This window comes from Polypterus senegalus, chromosome 11 (assembly GCF_016835505.1).
Source record: "Polypterus senegalus isolate Bchr_013 chromosome 11, ASM1683550v1, whole genome shotgun sequence".
Classification (NCBI taxonomy): Eukaryota; Metazoa; Chordata; class Cladistia; order Polypteriformes; family Polypteridae; genus Polypterus; species Polypterus senegalus.
The window spans coordinates 27,724,469-27,742,545 of record NC_053164.1 but is presented as its reverse complement, the minus strand read 5'-3'; the positions used below and the strand labels follow the sequence as shown (position 1 = coordinate 27,742,545).

Sequence of the window (18,077 nt, the reverse complement as noted above, 5' to 3'; positions counted from 1 at the left end):
CAGATGACTTTGGTGAAGTAATACGTGATGAATTAGCAGAGTTTTGGGAGGAATTTTACTGTACAATAAATGCACACTTGGTAAAACATTCAGAGTGCCATTTCTGAGGCATGATTTTACATTAAGTAAATGGAGAGCCATGGCAAAAGTGATCTTGATCGGATACGAGCAGTGTAGGTACTTTCCAGTACAGCTTGCCCCAGCTTTCATGCAGCAGGTTTTTTTTGGAAGCATTGAGAAAAACAGTACACTTTTAGAAAGCTTCATGAAATTTGTACACCCTTTGGAATCTGAGGTTCTCCAAATGGCAATTTCTAATTTCACAGAAGTGGAATTACCTGAGCTCATTGAAGTTCTTCAGGAACACTCATGCAAAAGGCTACCCAAAGCTGATAATATACAGCAGATAATAATGGTGATAGCACATAAGGAATTGATTCAAGAACCAATGTTTGTTATTGATATCTGGACCGAAGTTCTGAAAAATATCATGTTTACTGTGACATCATTAAATAAAATTTATGAAGAGGCAGTACCTGACAGCAAGAAAGTTCAAAAGATGGTCCATTTTCCAAATGAACCAAAATCAAAAAACTGTTTCAAACTATTTGGTAAAATTCATCAAGGAACTAGATGATTCAAAGTTGACCACATTTCTTCGATTCTGTACAGGCTCAGATATAATTTGCACAGAAAATATTGATGTAACTTTTGTGAACCTTGAAGGTTTGGCACGCCGGCCAGTGTCTCATACTTGTGGTGGTGTTTTGGAATTGCCAGATAACTATGAAAGTTATCCTGAATTTCGCAGTGAATTCTTAGCTATTCTAAAGTCGGGCATATGGGTAATGGATATTGTGTGACAAAACAAATGTTACGGTACAGCCATATAAACATGTTCCATTTACAATTCTTTGCACTTTAGCAGCAAAAGTTGTCATTGTTTTCTGTTGTGTTCCCCTAATTATGTTCCAAAGTGAGTGAGGAAAAATATTTGGAATACCAAGAAATGATGGTTTCATTAGTAGTAGAAAGTATGTTTCATTATACAAGCAGTGTTGTACTTTCTGATATTAAAAAGATGTTCTTCTTGTAGGACATTGACTCACACTTAAAAAATGCTATTAATGCAAATATAGCAGTACAACTTAAAACAAATTTCTAGATTATGTCAGGAAAAACAAAGAATTTGATTTCCTATTTCAATGTTTTCATATAGTGTGTTAAAGAGAGGCATATTTTTGTTATTACTAAAGAACAAGATTGTAATATTTTGGCTCAATTATTTTTAACAATATTATTTGTTTGAAATATCAACTTAATTGTTATATGGATACTGATTAAGTATTCAGTTTGATGCAAATTTTGTCACAAAATAAAATTTGTAATGCTATCATTACTCTTGTGAAATGGTTAAAACATATATTATGTGTATTTTCTTGGACTGTTTTAATAGTCCTTTCACTTTTTTCTTCTGGAAATTAACAACATTTGTTGTACAACAATTTGAATGCAGAATAAAGAATTATGTATGCTTTTACAGTTTTTTTATTAATAATAAACTTAAAATTATTACCAACTTTTATACTCCTTCATTTTCATAAAGTGTTACATTTTTGCCCAATTTGCAGCTGCTATCTTTGTATAGTGAAATACAGTGAAATTATGCAAGAAATACTGTGAGCATATGTGCTAATAACATGAGAAGCACAGTGATTGGATTGGCACTATTTTCTCAGAGGTAGTCCTGTGTTCAGACACTATTCTGGACACTGCCTGTGTAGTTTGTGTGTTCTTTCTGTGTCTGTGTTAAGTTTTCTACACCAATTTCATGTCTTTGCTATGTCAGTCTTCCACTGTAATTGGTCATTCTAAACAGGTGCTATATAAGTGAATCTGGGTATGTGTAAAAATGTACTCTGTGAATGACTGATATCCCATCATACCTTGCGCCTGATGCTACCCAAAAGTGCATAACGTCCATTTGACCTTGATCTGCATTAGTAGAATAGAAAATGAACAGATTGTATAGTAGAATATGCCTTTCATAATTGCATCAAGTGGTTTAATACAAAATAATAAACAACTAAACAGTGCTGTCTATACATGTGCCCTTAAAAGTGAATTAGTACTGTATTTAGGCTAAAAGCAGTTTTAGTCATACCTAATTGTTTACTTCCTATAAAATATAACTTTCAAAGTTATAATATTGATGTCATGAGAATGATGTAGTTTAATACTATAAATATTACTTAGAAAAATATGACCTATCTGTCTATTATATAGTGCCTTCCACATCTATCTACTGTAATTTTCATCTGTCACATTCATATCAGGACATTGCCTTCACAGAGTTAAGCCCTTCTATTTATCCCCAAACTTCACTGTGTGATCACAGAAATCCCCCAAATGGATTCTGGACTCAGTAGGTGGTCACCCCTGGAATACTGCATTTAAGGAAGAGTAAATATCTTACATAGCTATTAGTAACATTCATACAATAAAAGCAGTTTTTCACCCACCAGTACAATAACTGTTATCTTTCCCAGTGGTGTGATTATGTTGCATTACTGTCTGAATGTATTTGTAAATTTGGCTAAACTCAGTAACATTTTACTTAATCCCCATTCTTTGTCTCTCTGAATGACAAACCTCTCTATAGCTCATTCCGATTATGCACAACAAGACTATGTCATCTACTTACATATGTACTATGCCCTGAAACACCAGCCCTGGACCTGGATAAATGGGTGGCTTCAAATAGATCTGATCTGTGTTACAATATTGTGATTTCATTAATACAGATAACATACACAATCTTTGTTCATTCTAAGATAAATTGTCAAATTCAAAAGTGCTTTTATTTCAAGTAAATAATTACCAACTTATAATGAGTGTAGTTATAATTCACAGAATCACTGATGATAGTTTTTGAGCTTTATACTAGGCTCAGACGTTTTCTGTTAGCCTCATAATATTTCACAAGCATTTTAGGAACTGATAATATTTATTCTGACACTGAAAATAAGAGTGTGGATTTTTATTTAGACACATTAATATTTAACTGCAAATTACAAAATATTGTAACTGGAAGGAGTATATAAATGCATAGGACATGGATCCAGAAATAACAGTGAGTGTGGTGTTGAAAGCACAGTTGTATTTTTTCTAAAATATTGTGTGAATTACTAACATTTCAAACAGCAAATGTAAAACATAAAAAGTATGTGTAACACCAATATACTTAAACATCAGATTGCTAGGTGAATTTTCTTGTTTCCATCATGGACACTGTACTGTAAAGTGGTAATAATGTAATTAGGAATAACAGATCATAGTTTTTAAATTATAAAGTCTTTTTTGTGCAACTGTTGCAAATATAAAAGATTGAAGCCCTGGGGCAATGATTTAAAGAACATGCTGTAAATAATTGCAGAAAAATTCTAATAAATATATTGGTCCATTACAAAATTAAATGTAGCTGTATTTCTAAAGTAAATTATGTATTATTGTCTTAAGTTCCTGGTAGAGTGTTACAGCATCAAAAGGGTCAGATGGCATGCTACAATATTTAAAAAACTGCAAGCTTAATATAACTCCCTGTGGGATTCTTGACCCCACATACTTTTAAAAACCTCAAGTTCCTTTTTGAATTTAAGAAAACTGTGCAAAAGTATGTGTACTATACCCTAAAACTCTATCTTCTGTAATGTGATGATTACCCTCTCCTGGATTTTGTCCTCAAAAGATTTTTGAGAGTGTGTCTGTTTCCCAAACCCATTTAGACAGGGCATGGCTCTGAAAAAGCTGAAGCCTATACCAAAGGCACTGGGGCTAGTTTAACAACACCAGTACATCTAACCTGTATGTCTTTTGACTGTGGGAAGAAACTCACATACTCATGGGAAGAACATGCAAAGTGCACACAGAAAGCACCCGAATCCAAGTCACCTTGTTGCCATCACCGCAACACCCTTTTTGGAGAGCAAAGTGGTGAATAAAATACACTGCACTGTTTTGTTGTTACTGTACACTATTAAATTCAGTAGTTTAATGTGTAGCAAATCCCCCATGTTAGCATATGCTGACAATGAAATGAATTAATTTCCAATACCTTTTCTTTTTCTAACTTTGGAATGATTTCCTGTAGATTTCTGCTCTTCAAAATGTCAAAAAACTGGTCATGCATTATGTCTTGTAAGGCCATTCTTAACTGGAGACTGAAAATGCTAGAAATAAAATTATAAATGATTAATTTTTGTATCAAATCAGTAATTTTTTAATCCTTGGATAATATTTTATTTAAAGCATTATTATTTTAGTTGGTATCAATTTTAGGGTTTGTCATTACCAGGAGCGCATTTTATGTGTAAGTATTGTATTTCAAAATTATAAAAATCAAAAACAACACATTTACAAAACATGTTTGAAAACTGCAAATTTAACAGGCTGTCTGGTTGGCAATGATAGTGATGAAACAGACACAGATATGGTACATAAAGATGGAGACAAGGGTGGACAGTATCTGATGAATGACAGAATTATGAGGTGTTTTGAATGTACTGTATGTAGAAGTATGTGGAATATTAAAATAATTAATATTGATCACTCATTTATTTAATCTATTTAACCATTTTTTAACTTCTGACAGAATTTTATTACTATTCCATTTTTCCTCTGTCAGGTTTGGCTTTTAGAATTCGACATGACTGCTTATTATTTTAAAATGTTCTCACACTTGTAATGCATCTGTTTTCTGAAACAGAAACAGTGCATAATTAAATATAAAGAGTATATGTAAACATTTCATAACGAGAAAGACAGACAAAAACATTTCACACCTTTCTTTTTTATTTATTAAAACTACGCTTAAAAGGATTAAAAGGCACCTCCTGGAACCGTCACCTTATCGTGGTGTAGGGGTTTGTGTGTCCCAATGATCCTAGGAGCTATGTTGTCCGGGGCTTTATGCCCCTGGTAGGGTCACCCAAGTAAAACTGGTCCTGCGTGAGGGATGAGACAAAGAGCTGTTCAGCAAACCTCCAATGAAGAGCAAAAACATTGGACAACGTTTTCCCTTGCCCGGACGCGGGTCATCGGGACCCCCCTCTGGAGCCAGGCCTGGAGGTAGGGCTCAATGGCGAGCGCCTGGTGGCTGGGCCTGCACCCATGGGGGTCGGCCTGGCACAGCCCGAGGAGGTAATGTGGGTCCTCCTTCCCATGGGCTCACCACCTATGGGAGGGGCCAAGGAGGTTGGGTTTAGTGTGAGTTGGGTAGTGGCCGAAGACGGGGACCATGGCGGTCTGATCCTCGGATACAGAAACTGGTTCATGGGACGTGGAATGTCACCTCTCTGAAGGGGAAGGAGCCTGAGCTAGTGCGCGAGGTCGAGAGGTTCCGGCTAGATATAGTCGGACTCACCTCGACGCACAGCTTAGACGTGAATGGCCCCCAGATCTGAACCTGAGCGGTGTTTTGTTATTGGACTTCTGTGCTTGTCACGGATTGTCCATAACGAACACCATGTTCAAGCATAAGGGTGTTCATATGTGCACTTGGCACCAGGACACCCTAGGCATCAGTTCGATGATCAACTTTGCGGTCATGTCGTCGGACTTGCGGCCATATGTCTTGGACACTCGGGTAAAGAGAGGGGCGTAGCTGTCAACTGATCACCACCTGGTGGTGAGTTTTCTTCGATGGTGGGGGAAGATGCCTGTCAGGCCTGGTAGGCCCAAACGTGTTGTGAGGGTCTGCTGGGAACGGCTGGCAGAGTCCCCTGTCAGAAGTAGCTTCAACTCCCACCTTCGGCAGAACTTCGACCACGTCCCGAGGGAGGTGGGGACATTAAGTCCGAATGGGCCGTGTTCCGTGCCTCTATTGTTGAGGCGACTGACTGGAGCTGTGGCCGTAAGGTGGTCGGTGCCTGTCGCAGCGGCAATCCCCGAACCCGTTGGTGGACACCGGCGGTGAGGGATGCCGTCAAGCTGAAGAAGGAGTCCTATAGGACCTTTTTGTCCTGTGGGTCTCTGGAGGCAGCTGACAGGTACCGGGAGGCCAAGAGGAATGCGGCTTTGGTTGTTGCTGAGGCAAAAACTTGGGCATGGGAGGAGTTTGGAGAGGCCATGGAGAACGACTTTCGGACGGCTTCGAGGAGATTCTGGTCCACCATCCGGCGTCTCAGGAGGGGGAAGCAGTGCAGTGTCAACACCATATATGGTGGGGATGGTGCGCTGCTGACCTCGACTCAGGACGTTGTGGGTCGGTGGGGAGTACTTCGAAGACCTCCTCAATCCCACTAACATGCCTTCCATGAGGAAGCAGAGCCTGGGGACTCTGAGGTGGGCTCTCCCATCTCTGGGACTGAGGTCACCGAGGTGGTCAAAAACCCCTTGGTGGCAGGGCCCCGGGGGTGGATGAGATATGGCCGGAGTTCCTCAAGGCTCTGGATGTTGTAGGACTGTCTTGGTTGACACGTCTCTGCAACATCGCATGGACATCGGGGACAGTGCCTCTGGATTGGCAGACCGGGGTGGTGGTCCCCCTCTTTAAAAAGGGGGACCGGAGGGTGTGTTCCAACTATAGAGGGATCACACTCCTCAGCCTCCCTGGAAAAGTCTATTCAGGGGTTCTGGAGAGGAGGGTCCGTCGGATAGTCGAACCTCGGATTCAGGAGGAACAGTGTGGTTTTCGTCCTGGTCGCGAACAGTGGACCAGCTCTACACCCTTAGCAGAATCCTGGAGGGTGCATGGGAGTTTGCCCAACCAGTCTACATGTGTTTTGTGGACTTGGAAAAGGCGTTTGACTGTGTCCCTCGGGGAATCCTGTGTGGGGTGCTCTGGGAGTATGGGGTACCGGACCCCCTGATAAGAGCTCTTCGGTCCCTGTACAACTGGTGTCAGAGCTTGGTCCCCATTGCCGGCAGTAAGTCGAGCCTGTTTCCAGTGAGAGTTGGACTCCGCCAGGGCTGCCCTTTGTCACCGATTCTGTTCATAACTTTTATGGACAGAATTTTAGGCGCAGCCAGGGTGTTGAAGGGGTCCGGTTTGGTGGACTCAGGATTGGGTCACTGCTTTTTGCAGATGATGTTGTCCTGTTTGCTTCATCAGGCCATGATCTTCAGCTCTCTCTGGATCGGTTCGCAGCTCAGTGTGAAGCCGGAAAAGGGTGGAGTGCCCTCTCAGGGTTGGGGGAGAGATCCTGCCCCAAGTGGAGGAGTTCAAGTATCTCGGGGTCTTGTTCACGAGTGAAGGAAGAATGGACCATGAGATCGAAAGGCGGATCGGTGCAGCATCCACAATGATGCGGGCTCTGCATCGGTCTGTTGTGGTGAAAAAAGAGCTGAGCCGTAAGGCAAAGCACTCAATTTACCAGTCGATCTACGTTCCTACCCTCACCTATGGTCATGAGCTATGGGTAGTGACCAAAAGAACGAGATCGCGAATGCAAGCGGCTGAAATGAGTTTCCTCTGCAGGGTGTCTGGGCTTTCCCTTAAAGATAGGGTGAGAAGCTCAGTCATCCAGGAGGGGCTCAGAGTACATCCGCTACTCGTCCGCATCGAGAGGAGTCAGATGAGGTGCCTCGGGCATCTGATCAGGATGCCTCTTGGACGCCTCCCTGGTGAGGTGTTCCGGGCACGTCCAACCGGGAGGAGGCCCCGGGGAAGACCCAGTACATGCTGGAGGGACTATGTCTCCCGGCTGGCCTGGGAACACCTTGGGATTCTCCTGGAAGAGCTGGAAGAAGTGGCCGGGGAGAGGGAAGTCTGGGCCTCTCTGCTTAAGCTGCTGCCCCCATGACCCGACCCCGGATAAGCGGAAGAGGATGGATGGATGGTGAGCTTCTTTTCTACTTTGTTTAGGTAGTATGAATGTTAGTTAAAAGTAAGACTGCAGTAGCAATCCTTCACGTTTTATCCATCCATCCATTATCCAACCTGCTATATCCTAACTACAGGGTCACGGGGGTCTGCTGGAGCCAATCCCAGCCAACACAGGGCGCAAGGCAGGAAACAAACCCCGGCAGGGCGCCAGCCCACCGCAGGGCCCACTCACGTTTTATTTTTGCCAAATAAACCCTCGTCAAGTTACGTTTTACCCAGTCGAGCTATGGCCCTTGGAACATCCACCTCACCACCGTCATCTCTAATTAGTAGGTGTGCTTGCGCTTGGCAATGCACTCTGGTATACTAATCTAGTATGCACCCATCCATTTTTGACGACCCAGTTACTTATAATAATGTTTGATGCATTGTCGGGAATTCTTTGAATCAAATCGCGAAATCTCCACACACGTTACGGTCAGGCGGTAAGCAAAAGATAAGCACGTTGCCGATCCATTTAAACATTATCTTTACTAAAACAATTCAAATGCGCTATTCTTTACAACTAGTAGAATGTGAATTAGACACCTTTCACTCGAACCGTTGTTTTAACCGAGCTGTATGTAATCATTAAAACGGAACTTATGGATATACTTATATTGTATCTCTATCAACCTATATTATCATTGAAATATATGATTTAGGTTTAAGTTTTGTTTTGAGTTCTAAATTACCTCTGCCTTGCAGATGCCTGCGTTGTGAACCTGAGCTTTGTCCTCAGAAGACGGATGTGCGAGTACACTGGTCGCTGCTAGTCGGCAATGTGCAGACACTATTGCAAGCTTTCTGCAATGGCTTCTTTTGCGAAATAACGCAATCGGTATTGCAAAATAATGCAATACGTTTGCGATATAACACAATTATTATTGCGAAATAACGCAATTATTATTGAGATATAACGCAATTCGTTTGTGAAATTACGCAATATATATATTTTTTGAGTGGCGGGAATAAGCTTCCGTAGCTGACAGTGTGATATTTAAGTTTATTTTTAAAAATCTTAAATCCTGTTTTTGGATACTATATTTGAGTGTTTATTTGACATGGTGGATTTTTTTTATTTATTTATTTAAATTATTTTAGTACAAGGCTGAAACAGAAAATTGTGAAAAAAGTGAAGGGGTCTAAATACTTTCCTAATCTACTGTATTTCTGTAAAAAAATATGTATTTGATGGAGTGAAGAAAGAAAGAAATAAATGAGCAGAACTGGAATCCTGGATGCAGGTTGGTGGAGTAAAAGAGTGAGAAAGAGAGCATCTAATGTTCTGTTATTGGCAGAAAGAAACAGAGAGCGAGAGAGTAACTGGGTTATTTTGCTGGGGGCGTGCGGTACAGCTAACGAGCACATGTGACAGGCAAGGGGGAGGGGAAGGCGACAAGGATACGGCCAGTTTGGCTAGGTAAACAGCCTACCCGTGACCACCAATCCACCAGGGATGTCGGGCTGCAGAGCGGAGGTGTAGCGGATATTCAGAGAGTACCCACTAGTAAAAGTGGAGTACGAATAAATATAGAACAGGGGGATCGATAATTATTCTGTGCACTGGAGGGTAAAGGGGGAATCCCGGCACCAGGAAGAGGAAGACGAGGAGGAAGCAAGAAATCCCCTTGCCTACCTAAGGAAAGAAAGACGCGACAACTGTCACCTGGGCACTTAACGTGCAGAAGGTGGCGGAGTAGATCGTCTGATTCCATCTGGGGCGTCCACCTCTGTTCTCGGAGGTGCCTTTAATGCATATGAAAAGGAAATCGGCTCAAAGAAGGTGGGTAGAATTAGTTTCTAGTAACTGTAGATCGCATTATGTGTTAGCGTTGGGGTGTGAGATAAAAGCGAGTGAGCAGTCAGGACCCTGAAATTAGGGAAAGATATGTTTTTAATTAAAAGTAAAATACTCGGTTTCTGGGATATTAATGTTAACGATGAGCTACAAGTGAATGTTTACCGTCCAGAAAGACTTAAAGTAAAACGAAAACAGAAAAGGTTAAATACTCTACATGTGATAAAATAAAACTCTTCAAAAGTGTACCTTATTAAATTACCGAATGCCGCTTTCATGTTAGTAAACGAGCGGTGCGTCTCCAAATCGTGCGTTGGTAACCAAGCGCTCCGCACAGTGCAGCAGTCGTTGGCTACTCTTATCCGAAATAAAGGAATATTCCAGAATGATAAATAATTACACATTTTGCTTAATGGTTATCACCACATTTCTTTATAAGACCCACTTGTGTCACAATGTGCGAAAAAGCTAAATTTGTCTTTTCTGCACTGAAAGAAAAAAAGAGAAGAAAACTACACCCTTACAGCTAAAACCATAGCTTCTCTGTTGTCGGGACCCATTAACAGAGCTCCCACTCAATACATTTGTACGTTTCCTATTCTGTATGTAGTCCCTCATGGCAACTTAAAACAACGTCATAACTTAATTGTCACAAATGCAGTGACCTGGCCTAAAGGTTTGGTCTTTGGAATTACACTTGTACAAAGAAGAAGTTTAATAACACCTGCAAAATGATAGGGAAAGGTGGCGTGTAAATTAAGGCTTGTATTGTGCGCTGCATTTAATTTAGAATAACTTCAAAGGCAGTGTTATCCTTGCCAGTGGCAAAATTGTTGGACTGTAAAAGTAAAAAAGTTGTTGGTTTAGTTCCAGACACTTAATTTCTGAGCAAATCATTTATCATGTCATTGTGGTGTAGTGGTCAAGGCTTTGGACTTTAGACATCAAACTCAGAAATTGTGGATTCAAATCCTGTGACTAACATTGTGTGACCACGAGCAAGTCACTTTACCTGCTTGTAATACAATTCAAACACACAAAAGAAGTGTAAGCAATTGTTTCTCAAATGTTGCAAATCTCCTTGGATTAAGGCATCAGCTAAATAATAAGTGATAATCAACACGCTATAGCGATAAGGAAATAACTGTGCTATGGGAAGGATTCTATAAACATAAAGCTTGTGTACATCTTTTTTTCTGAAACCTTTAATTCCAATAAGGGTATTTTTGGGAGTTGCAGCCAACACTCTTACAAATAAAGGTGCTAAAGTGGTCCTTCAGAATGATGCCAAGGACAACAGTTTTTGGCTTCCATACACATGGTCATTCTAGAAAGAACCTTGATTTATTTAAATCTGTAACAGGTTTAAATAGCCAAGAATAGATGATAGCAGATTTGTGAAATACCAGTGTGTTCCAGATTTTAAAAGCACTCAATAACACAGACTAAGTTCCTGTGTTTTTGATTTTTAGCAACTTGCCAGGTAGACCCACTATACCGTAAAGATTTCTGCTTTGTCTGCATGTTAGAAACCTTTCCAAAGGCAAAAGAGACAATTTAATATGTAAAGAACTCTTCCCAGAATGAAACAGTCTTCTGTCAAGAAAGGGTTCTTTGAGGTACCACACCACCCAGTAAAGTGCCATTACAGAAGCATTATTTTTAAGAATGAAGGGCATAATATAATAACTTATTGTCACACAGCAAGGCTTTGTGTTGTTGATCACTATAATCTACTTTACTGACAAATGTAGTGGGAAATGGAAGACCACAGAACATGTAAACTATACAAAGATAGTGTCTAAATTTTTAAAATTAAAGATGTCAGAGTGGTTCTTCAGGGTAATGCCATAGAGAAACAATTTTTTGTTTGCAAAAGACCCATAAACATGATGGTTCCAGAATGTACCCTTTATTTATCTAGATCCATAACAGACTATATGCAGTAAATAACATAACTATGAATAGATGGTATCATGTCTGTGAAACCCTAATGGGTCCAGATCTTAAAATGTTTGATGCTGCATGCAATAACACAGGCTAAGTCCAGATTTTCTTAATCTGTAGATATCCTGAGAGGTACTCTATTATACATTAAAAAAATCTGTTTATTTTTTCTACACATTACAAAGTTTTTCACAGCATGAAGAACCAACTTCATATTCAAAGAAACCATCCCAGAATTAAATGATTTTTGTCGAGCAATATTTCTCATAGGAACCACACATCATGGTAAACAACCATAAAATGCCATTAAAGAGACATTATTTTTAAGAGTATAGGTCAGGATTTGAACTCAGTACTTTGAAAATGGCAATGTCTACTTCTTGCTATTTTTTTTTCTCTTAAAATTGTAAGTTGCAATTAACACTTTTTTTGAATATTAAAAAATATCAGTATTGTTATATTTTAGCTGGTGACTTACAAGAACCGCAAAGAGAAGGACATCAGAAGTTTGACAACATAAGTAGTTAGAGTACAGTTTGGTTAATTAGGTTAGCTAATGGTTTCAGCTGTCCCAATATTCCATACTTTTTTTTTTTAAACTGTCGATGCTTTTTCTTCACTACATGACTCTATAGTTTGTTCTGGATTCTCGTATGCCTTTGTGTGAAGAAGTGCTTCCTGGCTTTAGTGTTAATCACTTCATCATTCCATTTTCTTAACCAGTTTATCCAGGGCAGGGTCATGGGGAATCTGGAGCCTGTCATAAAAATCATTGGGCACAAGGCAGGAACAACACCTGGACAGGGTGGCAATCCATCATCCTCCTCTTAGTTTCCACTGTTGTTCTCAAGTATGTGATACTGCAGGGTCAACCTTTTAAAATAGTTTTGAAAACTTTGAGCATGTGGATTAGGTTTCCACTCCAGTTTTTAAAATCCACAAAGAAGTTGATAAAGTGCTTTACAACTGCATACATACAGTATATTGCTCACAGTAAAAACACGGGTATTTGAAGTAGCTTACTTAAGGTCGCACAACTTAGACAGAAGTGGAACATGAACAGGTGATTTAAAGTCCAGTGACTACAGTCACTGCACTGTTCTTCCCAGTATGAATTTGTAAATGGGCACAGTAGTCTGCCTGAGGGCCTAGGCCAGTCACTGTCTCTGCAGAATTTGCATGTCTTGTACCTTTCAAATACAACTCTGTAAGCTTAACTGGCAGCTCTAAAGTGGCACTGTATGTTTAAGCATGGGTGTGTGTGAAATTGTACCTCAAGAAAGAGAGCCAGTGTTGGCTCAGGCCCCCCTTGAACTTGTGATTAAATAAACAGGCATAGAAAATAAATGAGGCAAGCTTTATTTGGTCCCGAGGAGGGGTATTTAAGATTGAAGCCAGGAAGCACTTCTTTACTCGGAGAGTTGTGGAAGACTGACAGAAACTACTGAGTTGTGTGCAGTAGGTGAAGCAAAAATCTTGACAACCTTTAAGAAGTTTTTGGATGAGATACTTGGGCCAGCGTAGCTATTAGGTAAACAAACTAGCCTGATGGACTGAATGGTTTTCTGTTGGTTGTTAATTTCTTATGTTCTCATAAGAATGGATGAATTGGCGACTAAAAACGTGTCCTGTGTGAGTGACTCCCATTTATGGCAACGGATGGACAAAGTCATTTCACATGCATACCATTATTTAATGTTATTTTGATTTATTTTTGGTTTTGGTAACAATAAAGAGGCTAGTGTGTACATATGATGAGTCAGTGTATTTACAGTGGTGCATTCTTGACTATTTATATACTGTAAATATTATTTCATGTCTTCCATGCATTGTTTGTGTTTGGATGTTATTTTTTCCTGTAGCCATCATTGTGCACTGCTGAATTGTCATCCTGTAATGACTGCTGTTACCTTTACTTTTTGTATTTCTCAAAATTGGTATTACTATTTTATTTTATGTTTAAGAAAAGCCAAGCAAAATGACACCTTTTATTGGCTAACTAAAAAGATTACAATATGCAAGCTTTCGAGGCAACTCAGGCCCCTTCTTCAGGCAAGATGTAATGGCTAACACGGTACAACAACCTAGTACTACATTTTATGTTTAAGTAATTAAAATATTTTCCTGTTTGAGATAAAGTCATTTTATTATTATGTTGCTGAATTTTATATATGGGCATTTTAAGCAAATAGTATTTAACAAGGCCAGTGGCTCTCCTTTTGCTTACTGTATTAAGTGATTCTGTGTTTTTCATTATTCTGCCTTATTCTCATTCTATATTTGCTACTTTGTATAGTACTAGGCAATGCAAAATTGTTGTGACTATCTGACTTGTGATAGTTGGTAGATGTGTTTATTAAATTATTAAATGACTGAATTTCTTTCTGGGTGGCATGGTGGTAGTGGTTAGACCCCCAGCTTTGAATCCCAGTCCATGTGTTTTTTCCCCATATCATGAGCTTTTGTTGTTTTTTGTACATATCAAGGACACACACAATATTATAATTGGAAACTTTAAATTTACCTAGAGTGAGTGAGTTTGGAGTTGAATGTGCCCTGTGATGGCCAAAGGTTGTTCCCTACCTTGTGCCCATTACTGCTTAAGTGGGCATCAGCTCAAAGCAACCTTGAAATGGATACACAGGTTAGAAAATTATTAAATGTATTATAATAGAGAAGATGCTCTATTTGGCCAGCCCTTGCACCATCTACTGTACCCCTAATTTTTTGAATGGGGTGCAGTGGTTAGTACGAAGTACCTAGGTTTGATTCTCCATCCAGTTGTGGCCTGCGTGGATTGCACACATTCTCTCTGTCTTGTCCAGATACACCAGTTTCCTTCTGCATCACAAAGACACGCATTCTTGGTTACATAGCACTTAAAAGCACAGCCTGCAATGAAGGTGTACTGGATGGTGCCTTATGACAGGCAAGCATCACATCCAGGGTTGTTTTTTTTACCGTACACTTGATAAGTGGAATAGGTTCTGGCTACATAGCGATTAAGTGATGAGAAAGGTGAAATTAGGTAAAAAAAAATCTGAAGAAAATTTAATGAGAAAAATAAACAGCATTCTTTATGAAATGTGATGGTTATCTGCAGTTAGATTTTTGTATATCAGCAGGTATTTACTAACAAAACAAATTATTGTATACATTAAAAAAATGTTATCTCTCCTTTCATACACTTACCAAATAGCATTACTAGTTCTTCATATATTTACTACAAGTAATTACAGCTAATAAGAAATGCTGTAAGTTGCTCATAAGGATTATTAGATAAGGATAAAGGATTTGCAAGAACATTTACTTTGAATGGGCATGTTGGCAGCTAATAGCACTTGAATCCTAGTTTGCCATAAACAGAGTTGTTTTGGTCTTTTTTTCCACTTGAGGCTGGTTATCTACCACGATTGCAAGGTATGAACTTAAATTAAAACTGTAAACTGCCCTGTTGTGATGGACTGGCATCCAGTCTGGCGCTGCACTGTTGCCAGCTGAGATAATCTTCTGTGTAAGGTGATGTAGAAATGAGGTATAATATTGTAGAACCTTTTCTTGATTAACTTTTCAGACTAGTAGTGAATAGTGTTGATCATTGAAATTCACCAGAGTGTTTCCCAGTGACTTTCTTCACTGAATATTTCTCTGAAAATTCATTGTGTGGCCAGCTTATGTGAACTAGGACAGCAACAAGTGCTCATTCAGTGATATCAGGCCAGGCTGGAGTGAACAATTGATCTAAGATGAGCATCTTTGAGACGCCAAGAGAAAATCCACACAAAGTCTGGGAAAAAATGTGATTTTCACACAGACATAAACTGAGTTTAGATTTGAACCCAAATTCCTGCCGCTGAGAAGCAAAAGCAAACAGTACTCTGCCACCATGTCACCCCTGAGACAAAACATAATTCAACTAGTATAGACTGAAGCACAAATTCTGCCAGCCTACAATTTAGTATGTTTTCTTATATTCCTTTCATAGTGGAATTATTACCTTTCATCAGTGATTGACTTCCATTATTGCTTATTTACATTTATGTTTACATTTATTTATTTAGCAGACACATTTATCCAAAGTGACTTACAAATTGCAGTGCATGAAGACAAATTCAAGGGCAGCAATACAGATGCTAAGTAAGGTACTGTACAATTATGTTTAAGTATATGGTAATTAAGTTTATTGCATTATGGGCATAAAATTAAAGGAAAAAATTAAATGAAACTATGTATGTCAAAACAGAGGTGCAAAAAATATCTAAAAGAGCTTTGCATAACTAGACCCAGAAACTGTTCATAACACATTGTTCACTATGGAGGAATAAGAACTAAGGAGTTAATATCACCTGGCATTGTATTGGGTTGTAAAGTTGCTTCAAAGTTCTAGAGACATGGGTTCAAATCTTACTCCGATCACTGCCTGTTCAGAAATTGTACAATCTTCCAGTTGTGAAATTAAGGGACATTAAACAGGAACAAGAGTTGAGATGCCACCTTGGCAAAACCTCATTTAATTATGGAGAAAAAGAAAGATGCAAAAATAAGGCACTCAAAAGTACCGGCAATTGCCAGACACACAAAAATTCTCCAAAAAGAACTCTTTTGGCCATAAACTGTGTCTACCAGGTGTAATTCCAAAACAAATACCCCCTTCTGGTTGCCCAGAGAAGGGTGGTGCTTCCTGGGCTATCAGTGGTCTTTTTGACTAGTGTCTGTCTAAACTGTGGAGAAGAAAGGAGCATCCCCTCTCTACATGGGATGGTATTGTTTACCTTATGCAAGCCTTGAAAATGTCCTCAACTAGCACATGCTTGCCACTGTGGTTTTTGTTTTCTATTTCCTCTGGTTTTCCTTTTACATCTCAAAGATGCGACTATTCTAATCTTAAAAAAGATGATGAGCTTCCCCGATATCCAGATGATCCTGGCACTTTACTGAGCCAATAAAAACATTTTTTGTTAATGGTTGTATGATTTTGTTTTCATTAAATATACCAGCTGCTGCTTGTATCGTGCAATTCTAACCTAACCCCATGTGTGTGATTGCAGTTTACTATGCTTTAGAATGGCACCCTATCCAGGCCTGGTTCATGCCTTGTGCCCAGTAGGGACCTGGCTAGGAGTTGAGCTCTGATCTTTGGATTTGTGAAGCAGCAGTTCTAACAAGTGGTCCACTATGCCATCATTATCATTCATTATTTATTTATTTGTTTTTGTAGCCCCCTCCACCCTTTCCCCAATGCCATGGAGAAATATGAGAAACTTGGCAAAATTGGGGAGGGGTCATATGGTGTTGTCTTCAAGTGCCGCAACCGAGACACAGGGCAGATAGTAGCTATCAAGAAGTTTGTGGAGTCAGAAGATGACCCTGTTATCAAGAAGATTGCCCTGCGAGAGATCCGCATGCTCAAGGTATGACAAGTGTGTGGGATCAGTGTATTAATGACTGAATGGAATGGAAAGAATTTTCAAATTGTCAGCTGTAGATATAGGTAAGTGAGGAGAGGTCCAAATAGTATAAGTTACTAGTGGACCAAAGACAAACAAAAGAAAGACATGGGTATGTAGTGAGATATACACACTAAAAACAAGTGTGCACACAAATATTGTATTACCATTTATGGAAAAAGGTAAAATATATTAACACAACTGCAGGAGATACTCATTGATTACTTATAGATCAACCAGATAAGTGACCGCTCAGTTAGTGACATTGTCCTCTGTAGTGAAAGTGTGACTTAGTCAAAGCAAGAAGGCAGCTACCAGCAGATCACATATGTGGAGCTGAAAAGTACAGTGGACTAGGCTATGGATTTGAGTGGCACTGAATATGACGTAACTGTGTGCATCTGTGTCAAGAACCTGGGCTTCCATGTGCAAGTATGTCAGTAATAGGGCAACACCTATATAAAGCCAACAATGTGCTAGCTTTGCTATGGTTCTGAAGAAGAGGTTGAACATGGATTGTGCATGGTGATGGACAAGGGTACAGCAGTGGTTGTGAAAGAATTATTTCAGAACACACACATTGGCATCAATTTTTTTTTTTTTTTTGTCAGAAAAGTAAATGTTCAAGAATTGATGAGGTTTTTCCTCAAATGTACCATGAATAGTTGGTTCAACAAAAGACAAGTGGAACATGTGGAGGCAAATCATACATGCTAAATAAACAAACAAAAAACCCCAAAAACAATTAGTATGTGCAAGTTAAGCCCAAATTAAAAGTAGGACAAATCAAGCAAGAAACTAGAGAGAACTATGAAAGCTAAACCAGATGACTCAAATGAAGGAGGTGTGACTCAGACCACAGAGGCTACTTAAATATTAAGACTAACTAAGCCTTAGATGACAACAGAGAAATAGCGGTGATGGAAAGGATGGTCAAGGAGTTTGGCTAACAACAGTTATGGAATGGCAAAGGAGACATTAGTCCGTAGCTCACAGTAATGATTTTGAAGTAAAGAGG

The 18,077-nt window shown here is 39.4% G+C and overlaps 1 protein-coding gene across 3 annotated transcripts in view; it reads left to right on the top strand.

Annotated features, from left to right (window-relative positions):
* The first annotated feature begins 9,236 nt into the window (after positions 1–9,236).
* The window catches only part of LOC120538770 (cyclin-dependent kinase-like 1), a 73,356-nt gene continuing 64,515 nt past the window's right edge, over positions 9,237–18,077 (top strand). Inside the window, exons 1-3 of one of the 3 annotated variants that reach the window (XM_039768234.1) lie at positions 9,237–9,650; positions 15,677–15,754; positions 16,831–17,023. In XM_039768234.1, coding sequence (XP_039624168.1) covers positions 16,856–17,023 — 168 coding nt within the window. In that variant the 5' untranslated portion in view covers positions 9,237–9,650; positions 15,677–15,754; positions 16,831–16,855. Of the gene's footprint in view, positions 9,651–15,673; positions 15,755–16,830; positions 17,024–18,077 lie in introns of all 3 variants that reach the window. The other 2 variants (XM_039768233.1, XM_039768232.1) reach the window with 2 other exon arrangements.